Source organism: Taudactylus pleione, unplaced genomic scaffold (genome assembly GCF_031769625.1).
Source record: "Taudactylus pleione unplaced genomic scaffold, aTauple2 ptg000282l, whole genome shotgun sequence".
In the NCBI taxonomy this organism is placed as follows: domain Eukaryota; kingdom Metazoa; phylum Chordata; class Amphibia; order Anura; family Myobatrachidae; genus Taudactylus; species Taudactylus pleione.
This window is the reverse complement of record NW_028284684.1, coordinates 6,276,918-6,299,478: the sequence shown is the minus strand read 5'-3', so window position 1 is coordinate 6,299,478 and position 22,561 is coordinate 6,276,918. Positions and strand designations below refer to the sequence as shown.

Below are 22,561 nucleotides of genomic sequence, written 5' to 3'. Positions count from 1 at the left end.
CATTCAGAGCCGTACGCTCTGAGCAGAGCGCACGCTCTGAATGAGGGCCGGGCTCCATTTTCATGGAGCGTCCTCCTGGACGCTCGTATAGCTGTGGGTCACCACCCACAGGCTATACGAGCGTGCTTTGTGAAATTGCGAGCCGGAGCCTGCGGTTGAGGTTTTCAACCGCAAGCTCCGGAGTGATTTTGGCTCTATCAGAGCCAAAATCACTCCCACTGACATCACTAGTGATGTCAGTGGGCCGGCTTCTGACGGGAGGCGTTCCCGTGGGAACGCCCCCGTCAGGGAGGCACGCCCCCGGCACGCCCACCAAAGGGGGCGTGCTGTCAATCAACATTGACAGCACGCCCCCTTTGATCGGACACAACGAGCGAAGGACTTTCCTTCGCTCGTCGCGTCTGGCGCATGCGCACGACGGAGCTCCCTCCGTCGTGCGCATGCTCAGTGCATAACATCGACCCACTTGCGAGCGGACAGCCGCTCGCGAGCGGGTCTGAATCAGGCCCAAGGTGCGCACATATCAAGTTAATAATAAAAGCACCTTAGAAAGTGGTTTTCAAATTCCGAGAGTTTCTAACTTGGAAGGTCTCTGGGAATGGCATCATATATTCACCAGGGACATGGGACCTCATTCAGAGTCTGTCGTAAGCGGCCGCTCGGTTGTACGCATCCGATGTTTCCAAACCATGCATGCGTACAGTTAGTTGTGCGCATGTCCGTATGAGACCTTGCGATCCAAAATGCTGTCGATCGTTCGGCTTACGAGCAGGAAGTGGCTTCCGAGAGTTGATTGACATGAAAGGCCGTTTGTGGGTGTTGACGGGGGTGGTGGTCTAAAAACGCAGGCGTTCCTCACTGTTTTCAGGGCGTTTCAGGTGCGTACATAAATTTACTGCTACGACCGACATAGAAGGCTGGAAGTAGTAAAACGTCACTCTGCGAGCAGGTAATAGGCCTGGCTGATCGTACAGCTTGAGGTTGGGTATGTGCTCTCTCAAGCCCCAGAGTACAATCGATACTATCGAATGTGACTGATGTTATGATTGATGTTTCTATTTTGTGCCACACAATGCAAGCAGCTAATAATCGATTGTTGAAGCTAATAACACTGCTAATTGGCTTGTAATTGATTCAGTTGCGTTAGCATTAGCGAATAATAAGAATAAATAAATTTCATGGGGATGGCTTATTATGTGTTTTTTTGTTAATTTTTTATGTAATTTGCACACAACACAAGCGGCCGCAACCATCAGAAGAAAATTAACATACAGCGACTGACAACGATTGACTCGATCGCTAGCTGCTATTACTCGTTAGCTAGAGGAGGTGCTTTGTTCATGTATGGGCGTCACTTTGGTTGCGATCGCCCGGCCGTGCGATTGTTTTTTTTTCTGATTCTCGATCGTTAGGCGTACGACCGAGCGGCCGCTTACGACCGACTCTGAATGAGGTCCATGGTCTTTACTCAGTTAATCAGTTTGTCATGTCTTGAAAACAACAAATCTATAAAATATTAGACCGTTAAAGAGATTAACTACATAACGGTATGACTATTTTTCATAACATTCTTTAACATGCATGTTTTTTTTTGTTTGTTTTTTGTAGTTTTAGCTTAAATATTACTTTACATGTAAAGGACATTTTATCTTGATCATTCTTAATTATCATTGTTGTCTTTTTTTTCTGTACAGTTTAACAATTTGGCCAGGCTTCAGTACTTCCATCTTGCAGTATGAGACTAGTATTATGCTTTGCATTGATGTCAGCCATAAAGTTCTTCGTAGTGAAACTGTTCTGGATGTAATGTACAACTTATATTCAAGAGTTGGGGCACATAACTTCCATGATGCCTGCAGCAAAGAACTGATTGGACAAATAGTTCTTACCAAGTAAGCTTCAGATATTTCCAAATGTATCTAAATATCTTGTTGATGTATTTTTCGAGATCACTAATGAAGCATACAGTATTTTTACATTCTCTATCTCAGTGGTTGCCAAACTGGGTACACTTGCAGGGGTGCCACGGGTTAGTGGACCAGGACCAAATCAAATTATTTATGGTCAGTGTGTTGGCAAAACCAGTACTGGTGGCTGCCAATCATAAAATATGTGGACAAACAGAAGCCAAATCCTGTCCACCACCACATTCCTGCCCATAAGGGTCACAGCTAAGCACAATTTACTTAATTTAATAAAAAACTTTAAACCTAGGAGTGCCATAACAAAATTGCTTATACCAGTGGTCACCAACGTTTACTGAGGTGTGAGCTACTTTAGTATTTATTATTATCCTTTATATGGCGCCACAAGTGTTCCGCAATGCCTTACAATGTACATAAGCAAATAATTTGACAAATGACTTACTGTACAATATACTACAAGGGCATGGATAATATACATTGCCACATTAGTGACCATAACACCTAGATATGCAACAGAGCGTAAGCAACCAAGTGTTAGGTGCCTTGGTGGGGGGTAAGAAGTAGATGAAAGTAAAGTAAGAAGAAGCACAAGAGGGTAGAGGCCCTGCTCGTAAGAGCTCACATTCTAAATGGGAAGGGCAGACAAACAGGTGTGACACAGGTGGGTTAAACAGGGAGGAAGTAGCATGTTGCAGCAAGTTAGGATGGGAGCTGGAAGGCTTTGATGAAGTAGTGGTTCTTGAGAGCCCGTTTGAAGGATTTTAAAGAGGTGGAGAGTCTGATAGAGAGAGCGTTCCAAAGGTCAGGAGCAGCACGGGCAAAATCTTGGAGGCGGGAGTGGAAGGAAGTAATCAGTTGGCATGAGAGGCGACATGCATTAGTTGAGCGAAGGGAGCGGACAGGAGAGTGGAGGGAGATGAGGTCAGAGATGTAAATGGGAGAGGAATGGGTGAGGGCTTTGTAAGCGAGTGTGAGGACCTTGAATTGGGTTCTAAAAGGGAAGGGGAGCCAGTGGAGGGCTTGTAGGAGAGGGGAGTCAGATGTAGAGCGTTTGGAGAGGAAGATGAGTCGAGCAGCAGCATTGAGGACAGAGTGGAGAGGAGAGAGATGGGAGTTGGGGAGGCCATATAGGAGAAGTTTACAGTAGTCCAATCTGGATATGACCAGTGAGTGTATGAGGGTTTTGGTGGCATCTTGGGTGAGAAAGGTTCTAATCTTAGAAATATTTTTGAGATGGAAATGACAGGACTGTGAGAGGCTCTGGATATGTTGTTTGCAGGATATCTCCAAGACAGCACACTTTGGGGCTAGAAGAGATAGTTGTGCCATCTATTGTTAAAGAAATAGTGGGACGTGAAGTTATGTTGGAGGGTGGGAAAATGATCAGCTCAGTCTTAGTCATATTAAGTTTAAGAAATCACTGTAACATACAGGAAGATATAGCAGAGAGACAGTTGGAGATATGAGTGAGGAGAGAGGGGAGAGGTCAGGGGTGGAAAGGTAGATCTGAGTATCATCAGCATAGAGATGATAATGGAGGTCAAAATGATGAGTTCACCTAGAGAGGACATATAGAGGGAGAATAGTAGAGGTCCAAGAATGGAACCTTGGGGAACACCTACTATAAGAGACTGAGGTGGGGAAGAGGAGAGTCGTGAGAAGAGGCAGAGAAGGACCAGTCTGAGAGGTAGGAGCACAGCCAGGATAGAGCAGTGTCACGTAGACCAAGGGAGTGAAGGATTTGCAGCAGGAGAGGGTGGTCAACAGTGTCGAAGGTAGCAGAGAGGTCAAGGAGAATAAGCAGAGAGTAGTGGCCCTTGGATTTGGCAGCAAGAAGGTGACTTTTGTGAGGGCAGTTTCAGTGGAGTGGAATAGTAAAATGAAACCTCCTGAAGAGCTGCTAAGATTGTAGAAAAAAAATCTGGCTAATCGAACAATTAGGTAATTTAATGAAAATTAAAAAAGAAAATGTTTTATTGAAAACAACAATGCATTTAATTATTACAGTGATATTGTTGCAGTTTGTCAATGAAATTTAAGCACAGGCACATTTCACTGTTAATTACCGGCTCCAATGAAGTACGTGCAGTAGAGGAGCAAAAGATACTGTATAGGCAGGCTGCTGTGTGATTTTTCCAGCAGGGTTGGGTGGGAGTCACTTGCTCTGCTGTAGTGTAGACACCGTGGGTGGAACCACAGGGAAGCATGTCAGATGATTGCTGTAGAGGCTGCGGAAATCACCTGACATGTTTCCCTGTGGCGTCGATGCCACGAGGGAGCACACGTCAGAGGTCACTTCATATTAGTTGACTCGGCAGTACTGCAGCTAGGTGAGCTACCAAAATTAAGACTATTAGCTCGCGAGTTACAGTTTGGAGACCACTGGCTTATACTCTAGGGTACTGTGATTCAAGAAAGTTTGGGAGCCACTGCTATAACTCATTGAGGTGCTCTATCATCCCTGGTGTTTTAAGAATAATTTAAGAAGAGCTGAAAATGATCAACACAAGTCCCAGCTTATATGTAAGAGCAGCTTTTCTGCTGAATACAGCCAAAGTTTTAATATTGAGAAAGGTGGTTATTTAGTAGATAAATAGGTGAAATTCCCTTGCTTCTTATACAAATAGGGGCCTATCCACATTCATTATGTTGAAAATGTGGAAATTAGCCTGTACCCTATGAAACACATATATTGCATAACATACATCTCTATTACAGGCCAAAGCTAAATATTCGGGACTCTTCAAAGGTTTCAAACAACTGATATTTCCATTTGTAACAACAGTGAAAAAATTATAGTAAGGAAGGTTTTTTTTTTAAACAAATACCTTCTGTAGCTAAATGTGGGGTGCATAAAAATGCCTGTAAACTGATTTTGTTTTAGCTACTTTTAAAAATTTTTAAAAAACATATGTAACTCACACCTTCAATATACCTGTCCCACATCTGTTAACCTGTTATTCTGCAACTTTGGAGTCCAAATAAGAATGAAGTACAGATGGACACTCTTGTTCTTAAAAAATAAGTTTCTACTTCAGGGTCCATAGGGGTCCACAGGGTGACCTTATGGTATAGGTGATGATAGGAGTCATCCTGGCACCACGCACTTAATTTTTCTTCCCAGGATGCACTGGGTCCCTCTCCTATACCCCGGGCCAGAGGCACCTCAGTTACGTTTGGTGCCCGGCCGGTGTCAGGGCACTGCTACGCGGGGGGGCTGTTTGAAACCCCTGAAGAGTTTATTGTTTTTTTTTTTTGCAAGTTTGTTTTCAAGAGCGGACAGCACGGGTAGTCCAGGGGACGTCCGCGCTGCTGCTCCGTCACCCCTCCGGCGCCGGTACGGATCCAGGGACCTCGACTGGCCTACAGGGTCTTGGCTAGCAGGGACCCCGCAGGATCCCTGGACTGCGGCTGGGTCCTACGGGGACTCGGGTAAGCGGCGCGTCACCGCGGTGGTGGTGTGTCGAGTCGCAGTCTTTCGTGGCTGGGGGCTTCCTGGGGATGAGAGCAAGTGGAGCCAGGCACTGAGTCCTGCGCTTCCACTAGGGACAGCGGTCTTCAGCTATAAGGAATGTGCTCCAACGTCCTGGGGGTTAAACGCTGGCCAGGGAAGGCTGCCTTCCCTGTTCCAACAGCCATCTCCTCCCCGATGCACAGCGCGCCTTTCCACCGCGGTCTGGCTGGGCTGTGGCACCTCTCCTCCGGATCTGCCACCTCAGAGGTCTCCGGCGGCCATTTTCTCTTAGCTGATCGCATATCACAACAGATGGGGCGGAGCCTGGGTACCACTACATACCTCTCCTCCTGGAAGTGTTCAGTGTATATAGCACTATCCTGCCAGACACTTTGTCTGGGTAGTTGATTAAGTAGTGCCATTAAGTGCAGGATGGTATTATTCTGCCTTGTATGTGACTGTATGCTAGCGCTGTCTGTCTTGAGTTTCACTTTCTAAATCTGTCAGCCATTTTGCTTTCCCTGTGCCTGTTCTTCCTCACTAAGCCCTAATACAAAGTATTGTCACGGTGCAACCTCACAGTCTGTTAAATTCTGTGTGTTGGGTCGCATACAGTTTATTGGTAAGAGTGAAATGCCAAATTTGGCTCCCACCCGGCTGTTATGTAAAAATGTACAGCAGAATTGGGGGTGGGAGACATGGTCCTTGAGGGATTATGTTTGAGGTGTTTTACTCCTCCATGTCCCTCTACGGTGTCTTCCACGCCGTAGAAGCGCTTACGGCCATTGCGGGACGTTTAGCTGTCCCTACTGTGTTTTCCCCCGCTACGGTTCACACAGCAACAGCTTATGCCCTCTGAAAACCTAGTTTAGCCGGCTGCACCCATGCATGTGTTCTCCCCCCTGTGGGTTAATACGATTCCCACTGCGTTGCAGCGGGAGGCACCCCAAAGTAGACCGGCTAAAAGATTTTTGCCGTCGTCTCAAACTATATGTGATGATGACGAGGTCTCATCTGATGATCGGGTGCTCCCGGATGAATCTGACTCCGAGTCCTCTACACGTGAGGTGGAGTCAAAGTCAAAAATATATATACTGGGTCTGATACAAGTTGTCCGAGCAGCCCTGGTCATAGAGGAGGACAAACCTCCTGCATATTTCAAGGACATAAAGGTGACTGCTGCTATATTTCCTTTGTCCAACCAGCTGTTGGACCATCTAGAGGTGGCATGGAAAACATCTGGAAAGCGGTACCAGCCGTAGATGCGTCTGGCCTTTGCTTATCCTTTTGCTGAGGACTATTTTACTAAATGGGAAACTTCACCGGCGGTTGATTCCCATGCAACGCGCTTGGTTAAAAGCGCTACTCTCCGTATGCCTTCCATGTCGTCCCTGAAGGATACTACGCATAGGAAGGTGGAAGTTTGCCTGAAGTCTATTTATTCCCTTTCAGGTGTCGTGTGCAGACTAGCCATGGCTATCTGCTGGGTGGCTCGGGCTATGGAATGTTGGGCGAACACCATGGAAAAGTCCTTGTCTCCGGAGGCTACCAGGGAGCAATTGAATTTGGTGGGCAACCTCCGTGATTTGGCTACCTATATTAACGAGGCTGCCTTAGATGTCAGCTTATTGAATGGCAGGATTTCCACGGTGGCCATTGCGGCTCTCTGCTCCCTATGGCTTCACTCTTGGAGGGCAGATGCGGACTCCAAGAAGGCCTGGAGTGTTTACCCAATAATAGTAAGGTCTTGTTCGGCCCTGATTTGGCCAAAATTGTGGATACACTGGCTGCTGTTAAGTCGGCTTGTCTGGCTTCTGCTCCTGCTCCGTCGAGGTCTCGGACTATCGGGCCCCAGGTAAGTCAGAACCCAGTCCTTTCCTAGGCCGTCAACCTCCCAAGCCTAAGAAACAAGCTTGGAGTGCGAGACGTCCAGCTGCCGATCCTGACGACAAGCCCTCAGCCTGACGGGGCAGGCCTCCCCCTGGGGGATCTCAGGGTGGGTCCAACTTCTTCAATTCGCCCAGCGCTGGTGTCAGACTACCACAGAGAGCTGGGTGAGAGAAGTGGTCTCTCGGGGGTACGCCTTCTCCTTCCGCAGACGGCCTCCCCATTAGTTCTTCTGCACAGGCCACCTGTCAAACATGGACAAGGCCTTGGCTATTTGTACATTCCATGCTTCAGACAGGGGTCATTGTACCGGTTCCGTTATCCCAGAGGGGAACGGGTTATTATTCCAGCCTTTTTCTGGTTCAAAACCCGAAAGGACCCCACCAACCTATCCTTAATCTATCCTTAATCTAAAATCCCTGAACAAATTCCTCAGGGTACCTCGGTTCAGGATGGAAAGTCTATGTTCCATCATACTAGCTATGCAACCTGGGGATTTTATGGTGTCTCTGGATATTCAGGATGCATACCTGCATATTCCAATTGCTTCGGCTCACCAGCGTTTTCTCAAGTTTGCTGTATCACAACAACATTTCCAATTTCACGCTCTGCTGTCTGGCCTTTCTACTGCACCTCGGGTGTTAACAAAATTTATGACGGTAATGGCAACCCATCTGCGGGTGCAGGGGGTCCGCCTGTTACCATACCTGGTCGACCTCTTGCTATTAGCAGAGTCTCCAGAGGTACTTCACCACCACCTACAGCTGACAATATCTGTGCTACAGATGCACGGGTGGTTGATCAATTGGAAGAAGTCCTCCCTGTCCCATCTCAAAGGTTGCTCCATCTTAGAGCTCTGTTGGATTCACAACAGCAGAGGATTTTTCTGACCACAGACAAGATCTCCACTTGCAGACGCGAGTGCACAGATGCCTCCACAGTCGCCGAGTGTCCATTCACTCAGCCATGCAGTTACTGGGATCCATGGTGTCGACGTTCGACATGGTAGAGTATGCCCAGTTTCATTCCCGGCCTCTGCAGAAATGGATCCTCTCCCGGTGAGACGGAGTACCCCGTTGGATAAAGTCACAAATGATGATACTCTCTCTGGAGGTGCGTCTATCTCTGACTTGGTGGCTGCAGTCTGTCCACCTCAACAGGGGGCGCCCCTTTTGGATTCCGGACTTTGTCCTTCTGACGACGGACGCCAGTCTCCGGGGTTGGGGCGCAGTGACCGGTCCACACTCCTTTCAGTGACGGTGGACAGCAGAGGAGTCTGCTCTACCAAGCAACATATTGGAACTTTGGGCAGTCTTCAGGGCCCGGCAACAAGCCAGACTCATTCTTCACTGAAAACCAGTGCAATTTCAGTCAGACAAAGCCACGACCGTGGCTTACATAATCCGTCAAGGAGGGACTCGAAGTCAGGTGGCAATGTCAGAGTTGTCACGCATCCTGACATGTGCAGAAGGCCATCTACCAGCCATATCGGCAGTGTTCAGGAGTTCTCAATTGGGATGCAGACTTCCTCAGCCGTCACGACGTGCATCTCGGGAAATGGTCTCTTCACCAAGAAGTGTTTCAGCTCCTAGTGGACAGGTGGGGCCTTCCGGACCTGGACCTCAGGGTCTCTCAACAAAATCACAAACTGCCACTGTACGGGTCCAGGACAAGGGACGCCAAGGCTCTCTTGTTAGACGCTTTGTCAGTCAAGTGGACCTACCAGTTTGCGTACCTGTTCCCTGCAATTTCCCTTTTTCCTCGAGTGCTTCGGAAATTCAAACAAGCAGGCGGCACTGTCCTGCTGGTGGCTCCAGCGTGGCCCAGACGTCACTGGTACTCAGATCTTCAGAGTCTCTTCATCGACACTCTGTTGCTGTTTCCTCAACGTCCGGTCCTGTTGTCTCAATGTCCTTTCCTTTACCCGGACCTGGGTCGTCTGTCTTTGACGGCGTGGCTCTTGAGATATCCCTCCTAAGGTCCAAGGATTTTTCCGGCTCTGTGGTTAACACCATGCTCAGTGCATGTAAACCTGCCTCTGCCAGGATATACCACAGGGTGTGGCATACCTACTTTGAATGGTGTCATCCCAGAGGTTACCATCCCAAGGCTGTTGTTCTTCGGGCCCTCCATTTGAACCCCTGGACTCGGTGGATCTCAAATGGCTTACTGCTAAGACCTTTTTTCTTCTGGCTATTGCTCCTGCCAGAAGAATGTCTGATTTGGGTGCTCTCTCTTGTCATTAACCGTTTCTAGTTTTTCACCAGGACAGGGCGGTGCTTCGGAGTCGCCCTGGTTTCCTTCCTAAGGTGGTCTCTAGTTTCTACATTAATGAGGAAATTATTGTACCGACTTTTAATTCCCCAGACCTCTCGGCAGGTGAGGGCTCATTGGATGTGGTGCGTGCCCTTGGGATTTATGTGGCCCGTACTAGTTCTCTTCGGAAGTCAGACTCCTTGTTTGTACTCTATGGATTCCACAAGACAGGATGGTCAGCCAATAAGCAAACTTTGACTAGGTGGCTTCGCATGGCGATCTCTGAGGCTTACATTCATGAGGGCCTTCCAGTGCCGCCCTCTGTTACTGCTCATTCTACTTGGTCTGTGGGTCCTTCGTGGGCAGCTCGCCGTGGCGTCTCGGCTGTTCAGCTTTGTAAGGAGGCCATGTGGTCTTCTGTTCAGACCTTTCTGAAGTATTATGCATTTGATACTTTGCCTCTCAGGCTGCATCCTTCAGGCGGTGGATTCTCCTGTCTGCACAGGAGCGTTTCCACCCTTGAGGGTACTGCTTTGGGACATCCCCAAGGTCACCCTGTTTACCCCTATGGACCCTGAAGTAGAAAATGAGATATATGGTAAGAACTTACCATTGTTATATCTTTCTACGAAGTCAATAGGGTCCACAGGGCACCCACCCTGACGCACATGTGCTTCTGTTAAGCTTCGCTCTGGTCTCCGTTTTCCGTCTCCTTCTGTGTGAGAATGTGATTCTTGAGTGTTCTAGACTTTCTTCTCTCTCTTTTATCCTACTCCGGCCTTTGGCTTGCTACGAAACTGAGGTGCCTCTGGCCTGGGGGCGGGGTATAGGAGAGGGACCCAGTGCATCATTGGAAGAAAAATTAACTGCGTGGTGCCCGGACTCCCATCATCACCTATACCCCAAGGTCACCCTGTGGACCCTATGGACTTCGTAGAAAGAGAGATAACAAAGGTAAGTTCTTACCATATCTCTCATTTTTAAATCACTATTTCTAACTAAAAGCACTACAAACTCTTTCTTTTACAATATTTTGCTGTTACTAATAAACAATATATTTTAGGATAATTAATGAATAAAAGTTAAGTTTTAACTGGGACAAATAATACAGAAAATATATTATTATTGTATGTTAATTTGGGTAAGCGCACTGTGTAAATAAGCCCCTTCCTCCTCTTATTTTTAAATCTGTATGATATAAGGGGAGTCAGTGGCACTCCTGTCTAATTGACAGGATTTGATTGAAGAACAACTTATATTAGAAATACCAGATAGATATAAAATACAAATTCCCCATAATATACCACTTATGTAAACAAGCAATAATAAGTGGTTAGCTAGTGCAGGAATACCTTCCTCTCTTTTTTTGAGAGAATTTCACCCCATTAATGCAATGTAATTATTAGACAAATTAAGCTAATTAATAACTTCAAATTGCCTAATTAATCTTTAGGGTAGTGTCCCAAGGGTTCTGAACCAAGTCCTGACATTTTTCCAGATAGTGCACCTGCTCTGGGAGAAAGAAGCTACATTAAATTATATTGAAAATTACAGATGCTGAATTTCCGCGGTTAACTGGATCCTGAAAACCTTGTGGCTGGCTGCATCAACTTACAAATTGAATGAACACGTTAATTTCATATGCCCTATAGTCCCTAAATATTTCTATTTAGAACTTGAGGTGTTTCTGTTATGTCTGGACTGAATCCTTAGATTGCTTGCTGACTTGTTCACCTGTTATGATGATGTCAGTCTGGGCGTTGGCCTGGTCGACTGTTATTGGTTTGCCAGCAGTTTTCATCAGGTGCTGGCTCTTGAGCCTCTGTGGGCTCTGCTCTGGCTGAGTCTCCCACAGGATTCCATGACTTGCCTGGTCCCTGGTTCTAGCTGTTTGCAAGCTGCCTAGTAAGAATTGCTTGTTTCATTTATCTGCCAAGTATCCTGGATACATTCTATTACATATTATTGCTAGCAGATGTACACCTGGCTGATATACTATTCTTGATAGTCCATATGTTTTGAAATATCTTATCCTGCAGTTTGCTGTATATCTAAAGAAATTACTAATGTTTCTTGAAATATCATTCTGGAATTTATTATGATTTGTAAATATGTATGTATTGTAAATATAACTGCATGCCCTTTGTATTAGTTGCTTAATTATAAGTAGCTAAATTGAACCCTTGTTTGTTACTATCTTGCAGTGACGTTAACTGCAGAAAAGTATTCTGGTAATCACTGATTAAGAGGGCTGTTTCTATTACTACATCAATTAGCTTTAGACACTTTTTGTCTAGTTTGGAAAGCCTAGCAGTAAGGGTTTGGGTGGGTTTGGGTTTATTCCTGGATGGGAAACCTCCTGAGAATCTAGGTGTAGTTCATTATATGAGTTTATAGAGTGTCACATTTCTTTGTCTACATTTTGATACCTTTGCTTCCTGCACTATTACTTTAAGTGCGATATCCCGGTGGTATCAGAGTATCTATGAACAAGTGTGTGTTCTGGAAAAAGGGGTTCTTATTGGCGATGGACACTTAGTTTAGGTTTTGACAGTGCAGGAGTTCATCAGATATCATAAACGTTTCACATTGTATTTACAGTTTTTGTATTAAATAGCTCAACATATTGGTGCTAATGCAGACAAATTGACAGAGCGAAGGGGAGAGAGAGATGGACGCAGATACAGGATACAGAGAGGAGAGCATGTGTGGGTGTCAGGATAGAGTAGAGATGTAACGAATACAATAGAAAGACTGTGAGTTCTCAGGACTAGTGATATGAGAGAGACGAAGACAAAATATAAAACCCAGGCAATGGCAGGCACAACAGCTAATATATTTTCATATATACGTATACGAATATATAAATATATATATATATATATATATATATATATTTCTTCTGGGTCCATATGGCTCCACAGGGGAGACAGTAGGGTATAGGAGGTGGTTAGGACTGGGCACCAACAGCAAAAGATTTACATGTCCTACGATGCTTCGTTCCTTCCCCCCCTATACCCCGCCCACAGCCTGAGGCAATTCTGTTTGATCCTCTGAAGAAACCGCCACGTCATTGGGCGGAGAAACGCATCTGTTGACCCGTGAAACGCAGGTGGAACGCAGAACCAGAAGCCAGAAGTACCAAAACTGGATACAGCGGACCACGTGTGGACAGCGTTCCACATGCCATCATCACACTACCAACAGCCGGGAGTGTTAGTGTACAGGAGCGGAGGTTACTCTGCTGCAGGACTTACACTTATTCCCGGACTGTAAGGTAACTATAGCGGACTATTGAAACCTACTGTGTAGACAGTGACATATAGAGTGCCATATACAGGGACCAGGCACTCTGTCCATCCTCCCCAGGATTGGGTAGAGGTAAAGATTGCCGTATTTTAAAGGACACAAAACGGATACACTGTTGGAAACTGCTTTAAATTGCTCAAGCATTATTAATTCTCCAAATCAACTTCCTTTTGCTGTGGCTCACTATCTTGCCTGAAGTGCAAATTTCTGCACTAATACCGACTGTTGACTGATATTTGAAACTTATGCTATGCTGCTGCTGTTTTCTACTAACACTTCCTAAACAATTCATCTATTTCTGAGTAAATGTACCATATATACTCGAGTATAAGCCGAGTTTTTCAGCACAAAAAATGTGCTGAAAAGTACCCCCTCGGCTTATACTCGAGTCAAGTGTAGCACTGACCGGACGGAGTTCGGTCAGCGCTACACACTGCCAAACACAGAGCCGCCGGAGCCGGCAGCTGCGTGTTTGGTGTAATCAGCAGCCGCTGAGAGTCTGTCAGACTCTCAGCGGCTGCTGCTGCTCCCACTGCGGGAGCCATCTTCCGGCTCCCGCAGTGGGTGATGGGAGACACGTCGTCATGACGACGTCTCTCCCATGCAAAGCGGCCGGAGGAGCGGACAGCGGCGGGACCAGGAGCGGGAGTTTAAGGTAAGTGTTTATTTTTTTTTTTTATTCTTTTCACGTTTCTCTCTACTAGGGGGGGGGGGACTACAGGGGGCACTACCAGGGGGCGATGACTACAGGGGGCACTACCAGGGGGCATTATCAGGAAGCACTACCAGGGGGCGATTACTACAGGGGGCACTACCAAGGGGCATTATCAGGGGGCGATTACTACAAGGGGCACTAAAAGGGGGGATTACCACTGGGGGAACTACAAGGGGGAGATTACTACAGGGGGCACTACCAGGGGGGGATTACTACAGGGGGCACTAAAAGGGGGGATTACTACTGGGGGTACTACCAGGGGGGGATTACTACTGGAGGCACTGAAAGGGGGGATTACCACTGGGGGCACTACCAGGAGGGATTACTACTGGGGGCACAACCAGGGGGAATTACTACTGGGGGCACTACCAGCTGCTGCCATTTCCCACACTAGGCTTATACTCGAGTCAGTAAGTTTTCCCAGTTTTTTGGGGTAAAAGTAGGTACCTCGGCTTAAATTCGGGTCGACTTATACTCGAGTATATACGGTATATTTGTTTATATGTATATTATTTAGTAGTTTATTGCTACTTGGTCAATATTTCCATCTGCTTACCATGGTAATGCTTAATTGTTTTTAAAATATTTGTGATTGCTTTATGATAATAAATATTGAAATAATTTTCAAACCAGCAGTTTAGCGCTCCCATTTTTTTATATTGGTTAATTCTGTTTGTCGTTGGTGTCGCCAGGAGCTGGTTCACCATTAAACAGTGGGGCTGCTTTTAAGCAGCTCAAGCTTTCTGTTATGTTTTCTTTAGTTTATTCTTTACTGACAGGGCAAGCAGCGCCAGACAGTCCTCTGGACGCCAGCGCTGTTGCTCCATCACCCCTCCTCGGCGCCGCAACTCATGCCTTCGGGCCTAGCTGGCGTGGCTCCACGGGAGGAACCCAAACTGTAGCTGGGACACAGGGGGACACTATGATGTGACCAAGTTACTCTAAGAGCGAAACGTACGTCATCATGACAGCAACCGCTGCATGCGAGCGAGGCTAGCAGACGGAGCGGCCAGGCACCATCCTGTACAGCAGCGTGGAAGAAATCTCCCGCTGCTCTTACCACTCCGACCTGACCCTCGCCGCGATACACACACAGACCCCCGCCTGCTGAGATTATACTGATAAGCAGCATTTCTGGTGATCGTGTGAAGCTAAGTATATGATATAGTATATATCATTGCTTCCAATTGATACAATAGGTTCCTTATCTGACAAGCACTATAGTTTTATTGTCTTCACGCGTATACATAACAGCTTTCAGAATTTAATACTATTATTCTCAGTTTCTTTCACATTTGGACAGTGGAAATAATTTTTATGACACTGTTGCATTTTCCTGATAAAGGCTTGGGAACTTGCTTTATTGTATCTAATTGTAAGAATCTTGCAACATCTCTGGAGGACACAATTATATGTCTTCTGACAGCTCAGTGTCTGCTACATTTTAAATTGAACATATTGTTGTTTGCTATGCTCAAATCAATATATATACTGGTTGATAATTATTCTGTTTTGAATTAATAATCCATGTACTCAGCATTTGCATTGGGATCTGTTCCAGCAAATAAGGGCCTTTTTCCCAGAAGTATTCATGCCATATTTGGTAAAGATTGTCTTGCTGTAAGATCTTTAAAGTACTATATTACATCTATCTTCTAGCAATCTAAGGGCCTGATTCAGACCCGGACGCTATTTGCGCTCGCTCGTCCAGAAAATAGGGGTGGCTATTCAAATGAACCGTTCGCTGTTTGCCTCTAGGTCTGAACGAGCGAACAAAACTTGCGGTCGTTTTTTGGGAAACTACGCACCCTGTCCGCTCGCATCCTACGTCATGTCCGCTATTTATTAGATTAATCGAGTACATCGACCAGGGTATGAACTGCTCGCTATTCTTGGGGTTGGTTTTTCCTACCACAATTTTGCGAGCAGTTCTTGGTAAAAAATAACCCAGTGACGTGGTCAATGACGCTGCTGTTTTAAATATGCACACCCATAAAACGCCCGTTTTGACCTTTAAGCACGCCTGCGATTGGATCTCCACTCCCCGTTTTCAAGCACCTTCCCTTGTTACCATCACATACGCCTCATCCTGTCACTCAAATTAGCAGGCATTCGCTATTTTGCGAGCACATGAATTTCGTCCGCACTGACTGGTTCGCGCATGCGTATAACAATCCGTACGCATGTGCAGTTGGGCAAACATCGCTCGGAGCGAACGAGCTGCCGCTTACGAGTGGCTCTGAATCAGGCCCTAAGAGCAGTTATTCAGCATTAATAGTACTTATTATACCATATTATGCTGTATTCTTGCTGATGGTTTCAAACATTCACCTCTCATATAATGAATTATCATTGTTCACAGAGGTATGATTTTATATACGGAGATGTGTTTCAGCAATAAATACTCTCTGCTGTACTACATCTGTTACATGTGCTGAGATGGTATTATAACTTGTGGATATATAACCAGATTTTGAGCTAAGTAGTGAGAATTTTTACTACGGACTGTTCAATATTTAAGTATTCAAGATCACCTTAAAATTAATATAGGGGTGGAGCTACCATAATTGGATGTATTTTGTCCAGATAGAATGTGAACTATCTGTGGAATTCGGGATAGAGTGTTAACTATCTGTGAAACCCGGTGTGTGTATCATTGTTATAGCCCAATTAGTGCTTTAATTGTAATTGCTACTACAATTCGCTATGAGATATGGTAACTATACGCAATATATGATTGTCACTTATATGTTATATGTGTTTGATGTCTGTTTTGTGCGTATACATCTTTTATCTTTAAATTCATTAAAAGTTAAATTTTAATTATTTTTTCATAGTAGTGCCCCCAAAAGGAGTCTTCTTTTTTTTCTCTCTTTGTTCTCAACACAGGGGGACAGGTAAGGTGGCTTTAACGCAGTACTGTCTCTGGAGAAGATGATGTGGACATCGGTCCATCCGGGTCTCCACTAGACCACCAGGGCTAACTTTACTGGTGGAGATTATAAAAGGCCAGGGAACCGGCGGTAGATGTCAGCATAGGGGAGGTCAGCTATCTTCCTGCGGCCCCTCCCCCAGCTCCTGGCCCCATTCCACTGCGGTCTTGCCGCCTCTGAGCTGCTCCTCCTTCACCCTCCGCCTATTCAGAGACCCACTGCAGCCATTTTCTTCAGCAGCCACAGGTCTCCAGGACGCTGGGTCCAGTCTCCATATATACCTCTCCTAGGAGCCAGGTTATACAGCGCTATTTCCTACCAGTCACTGTAGTCTGTGTTGTTCAATCTAGTGCCCATTGCAATGATAGTTTATACTATGCAATGTATGTGACTTGTGCTAGCTCTGCTGTCTGTTTTTCTTTCTACTGTACTGGTGTATAAGGGGTTCACTGTACTTCACATCTATCTGAATTTGTGAAGGCTGTTACATACTGTTTGTTGTACTTTACTACAGTGCCATATTGTGTGTTATACACTTGCACCTAGGTCTAGCAAAGGCAAGGGTAACAAACAGGCTACTCTCTTGCAATTTCTGTACAGCAGGATTAAGCCAGGAGGATTTGATTCAAGATGGTCTTTGTGTATCTTTTTATACTACACCAGGCCATTCTGCCCCTCCAGCCTCTGCTCAGGACCGTACACCCGGCGATATCAGTAACTACTATGCCTCCTCCATGGATAGACATGCTCTCTACCTAAGTGCAGAGTCTAGCGGCTACTTCTACAGCCTTTCATCAACTTGCAAAGTGAGAGCTTCAGTCTAAATTGAATGTACCTGCACTAGTGAGGGCTGTCAAATCAATTCTTCAAATAGAAGATGGATCCCATTCCTAAGGCAATAGAGCCACTCTTTAAACGACAAAAAGTTATTTTGGGCGGAATTTTCTCACTCTGATCAGCTTTCTGACCTCATGAGCGAGTCATGGAATACGCCAGGCAAGAGATTTCTTTTTATTCTATTCCAGCAGCTGATGACGCTAAATTGGAAGTTCCCCCAGCGGTAGATTCCCACGTAACACGTCTAGTTAATGGCTCTACTTTACCTGTCCCAATGGCACCCTCATAAAGGAGACGATGGGTAGAAGGATTGAAGCTTGGCTCAGATCTGTGTATTCTCTTACAGGAGCTATTACTCGTTCAGCCATGGCTACTGCCTGGGTGGCCAAAACCATTGAGAGCTGGGAAGGTGCTCTACAGAACACAATTCCCTCTGATGCTTCTCTGGAACAGCTGTCCTACATCTCGCACATCAGGGATGCAGCCGCCTGTTTAAGAGAAGCGGCTTTGGATACTGGTCTCCTCGTTTCCAAGGCATATGATACTTCAGTGGTAGCCCGACGTATCATTTGGCTTCAATTATGAAAGGCCGACACAGACTCTAAGGGGTAAATTTACTAAAGTGAGAGTTTTTAGAAGTGAGTTTTAGAAGAGATGTTGCCCATAGTAACCGATTAGATTCTAGCTATTATCTTCTAGAAGGTGCTAGTTAAATGTTAAGTAGAATCTGATTGGTTGCTACATCTCTACTAAAACTCACTTTTAAAAACTCTCACTTTAGTAAATTTACCCCTAAGAAGTCCTCGGAATTACTGCTTTATACTGGGGGATCCTGTTTTCCAAGGTAGCCAAAATCTTGGCCAACTCTGGACCAGCTTCTAAGACTGCGTTCCTGCCTCAGCATCTTTTAGACCAAGGCCTCTTATCTCATCCTTTAGGTCCTCTCTTCCCCAGGGAAAAGCTAAAGGTCAGTCCTTTCCACAGCAGTCGGCTTCCGCAAAGGCCTCCAAGCCCAGGACCAGGCCTGGGCTACTAGACGTCCAGGTGCCAAATCCGAGGACAAGCCTGACGGAGCAGGCCTCCCTCTGGGGTATCCCAGGGTGGGAGGCCGACTTCTTCAGTACTGGCCTCAAACCACCACAGATGCCTGGGTACAAGAAGTGGTCTCTCACGGGTACACCCTCTCATTCCTGAGACGGCCCCCCCAGCAGTTCTTTTACATAAGTCCTCCATGAGACCTGAGCAAAGCTCTGCTCTTCCAGACGGCTATTCAGTCCTTGCTGCACTCGGGGGTAATAATTCTGGTCCCGTCGTCACAGCGAGGTAAGGGTTATTACTCTACCCATTTCGAGGTTCAGAAGCCCAGTGGGTCTCATCTGCTTATCCTCAATCTCAAGTCTCTGAACAAGCTTATCAGGGTGCCCAGGTTTCGTATAGAAATCCTCCGCTCTATTGTCCTAGCTATGGAACCTAGGGACTTTATAGTGTCTCTGGACATTCAGGACGTTTACCTATATCTATCTTTTGCGCCCTCTCAGTGATATCTCTGTTTTGCTGCGCTATAGCAACATTTCCAATTTCAAGCACTGCCTTTTGGGATTTCCACGGCTCCGCCGGTCTTTATCAAAATCATGGCAGTGATGGCGACCCACCTTCGTCGTCAGGGGGGTCAGACTACTCTCATACTTGGATGACCTCTTGATGTTAGCACGCACTCCAGAGGTCCTTCACTGCCATCTTCAGATAACCATTTCCTTTGTACAAACACACGGCTGGTTAATCTACTGGAAAAAGTCTTCCCTGACCCCTTCTCAAAGGATGGTACTTCTGGGAACCCTTCTAGATTTTCAATTTCAGAAAATCTTCCTGGCAGCAGACAAAATCTCCGTACTGCAGCAACGAGTGCACATGTTACTCCACAGTCGCCAAGTGTCAATTCACTCGACAATGCAGACCTTTGGGTCCATGGTATCCATCTTGACATGGTCTAGTTCGCTCAGTTCCACTCCAGGTCCCTACAACACCTAATCCTCTACAGGTGGAATGGGCTGTCCCATCTGATCAGATCCCAGAGGATGGTCCTCTCTCCGGAAGTTCGCCTATACCTCTCCTGGTGGTTACAGACGTCCCACTGAAACAAGTGTCACCCCTTCTGGATCCCGGATTTGGTGCTCCTCACCACAGACGCAAGCCTCTGTGGGTGGGGCGCAGTGACTGGCCCACACTCCTTCAATGGCTGTTGGAATCCTACCGAGGGGGTCTTACCAATCAACATCCTGGAGCTCAGAGCCATCTACAGAGCCCTCACTGTGGCTCAGCACATCCTTCAGGGCAGGCCAGTACAAATACAGCCTACTTCAATCACCAGGGAGGCACTCTCAGTCGGTCGGCAATGGTAGAAGTGGCACGCATTCTCACATGGGCCGAACGTCATCTCCCGCCCATTTCTGCGGTGTTCATCCCGAGGATTCTCAATTGGGAAGCAGATTTCTTCAGCCGTCACGATGTGCATTCCGGGGAGTGGTGTCTACATCTAGAAGTCTTTCAGCTTCTAGCGGAAAAATGTGGTATCTACCAGACGTAGACCTCATGGCCTCACGACACAACCACAAGCTTAGGGTGTACGGGTCCAGGGCAAGGGACCCCGAAGCAACCTTCGTAGATGCCTTGTCAGTGAAGTGGACCTTCCATCTGGCGAACTTCTTTCCTCCCGTCTCCCTTCTTCCTCAGGTCCTTCGGAAATTCAAGCATGGCGGGGGCACTGTCCTGTTGGTAGCTCAGGCTTGGCTGAAGACGCCATTGGTGCTCTAATCTTCAGCGTCCCTCAATATCCGCTCCTTACCGACTTCCTCAACGACCAGAACTGTTCTCTTGGGGTCCCTTCTACATCCGGATCTTACCCATTTGTCTTTGACAGTATGGCTCTTGAGACATCCCTCCTAAGGTCCAAAGGTTTCTCTTGGTCTGTGGTCCAGACCATGCTCCGAGCGCGTAAGCCGGCCTCCGCCCTGATATATCACCGGGTGTGGCATACATACTTCTGCTGGTGTGCCACCGGAAGCTATGACCCTCCTTGCCTTTCTTCAAGCTGGATTGGATCTCTGACTGCGTTTCGCCTCTCTGAAAGTACACGTCTCTGCTCTGTCCATCTGGTTACAGCGCAGAATTGCTCCACTGCCGGATGTTCGCACCTTCCTTCAGGGTGTTCTCTGTATTCATTCTCCATTTGTCCCTCCTGTGGCTCCGTGGGATTTGTCAGTGGTTCTCCACGCACTTCAGGGGTCTCCATTTGAACCCCTGGAATCAGTAGACATCAAAAGGCTCACTGCAAAGACTTTTTCTTCTGGTTATTGCGTCTGCCCGTAGGGTGTCAGATTTGGGGGCGCTCTCCTGTCGTTCTCCATTTCTGATCTTTCATCAGGACAGGGCTGTTCTTTGAACTCGTCCTGGCTTCCTTCCCAAGGTGGTCTCGTTTCCACCTTAATGAGGAAATAGTAGTTCCAGGTTTCTAATTGCCAGACCTCTCGGCAGGTGAGGCCTCCTTGGATGTGGTCTGTGCTCTTAGGATCTACATGAACCGTACTAGTTCCATCAAGAAAACTGATACCCTTTGTCCTACATGGATTTCATAAGATTTAACAAACAGACTGTGGCCAGATGGCTTTGCATAACTATCTCACAGGTTTACACGCAGGCTGGCCTTCCTATGCCTTAAACCGTCTCTGTTCATACTAGTCGCTCTGTGGGTCCCTCGTGGGTCGCCCGCTGTGCACAGCTTAAAGAAGAGACTGGCATTACATGATAGCAAAAATTTAACCAACATGTTTTCATCGATTTTGGAAAATCCATGCATTTGAAAATATGAGACAGTTTCCAAAGCCATGCACTTTGAAAGTGGAGGGAGCAAGACTAGGCATTTAAAGGAAAACTTTTTTAAAAGAATCTTTTAAACAAATTGTTTTCACTATTGTAGTCAACAATGGTTATGGAATAATTAAATGGAAAACTAAATAATTAATTCAACACTGACTGTACTGTAAAATGCAGTCTGATTTTTAACTTGTGATACTGTGTTTTTAAATTATTTGTATTTTTAACTATTCCTTTAACCATTGTTGTCTACAATAGTGATAACAATTTTATTAAAAAAAAATTTATCTATGACAATAGAGAGTTGTAATATGATGCCATTAATCTAACTAATAAATAATTTGATTATGTTTTAATTATCGTTTATCAATTTATTTGTTGAATCATCCTTTATTTGCCAATTGCAGCCCTATATTGGGTAAGATGGTGTTTGACCACTTACATCTTAATTGCTGATACTAACTTTAACAGTACTATATTGCTAGGCTCCCATTTATGGAGAGTAAGGGACTAGTTTTACACAACTGAAGTGTCAAAATGAAGTTTTAATCTATAAAGTACCTTTCTCAGTGTCGGAGATGCTGTCCTTTTTTTAATACACTGAGTATTGTAGACTTGCCGAATTAAAACACCCATTCACAGCCTATGTTTACCCATTTGCTACTTGTATAAAGAAGAGATTTACGCTCTCTTTGGTCCATATAGCATCTCTGAATCTTAGCAAAACAAAAACCGCCACTAGTGCTCCAGGAGCCACATCACAATTGAGAGGTCACTCAGGGACACTCCCCATAGGATTAAATGGGGAAACCCTAATTTGACAGTACCTGGGAACATCCGCAAATGACCACGATTAGTAAATCTACCCCAGTAGAATTTTAATCTACTTTTTAAAATGTAAGCTCTAATCAGCAGGGCTCTCTTTATTCATGTGCTTTTCCTTCCCTTACTTATATGATCATTTATTCTATACTCCCTACGATGGTATCAAACCCAAGGTTTCTTTCGCCCTGTTGCTTATTTGAGGGTATGTAGTTATGAGACCGGTCTGAACCCCGACGGGGAAGCCCGACAAGGGGCTTAAAATAGGCGTCTAAATACCGAAACCTATCTTAATCCCGATGCCGGAATCCAGGAGGACGACAGACCAAACTAAGGTAAGCCGGGGCTCCCTTAGTGTAAGCCGTGGGAGGGGGGGTTAGCTAGCATTAGTATTGAACAATAATAAAATGTGTATCCCGCGCTTCAAAGAATGGATGCTGCACAAAAAACCAATGGGGTGGTCACACCACACCTAATATACATACAATAAGAAGAAAATATAGGTATTGATGCGCTCCCTTCTAGGGAACCAGGTGAAGTTCAATAGAATTAA

General features: G+C 45.9%; 1 protein-coding gene across 1 annotated transcript in view; it reads left to right on the top strand.

The window, feature by feature from the left end:
- The window catches only part of PIWIL1 (piwi like RNA-mediated gene silencing 1), a 414,830-nt gene that overhangs the window by 181,112 nt on the left and 211,157 nt on the right, over nucleotides 1-22,561 (top strand). Inside the window, exon 8 of the mRNA XM_088482106.1 lies at nucleotides 1,695-1,892. Within this exon, the coding sequence (XP_088338232.1) occupies nucleotides 1,695-1,892 (198 nt within the window). The remainder of the gene's footprint in view (nucleotides 1-1,694; nucleotides 1,893-22,561) is intronic.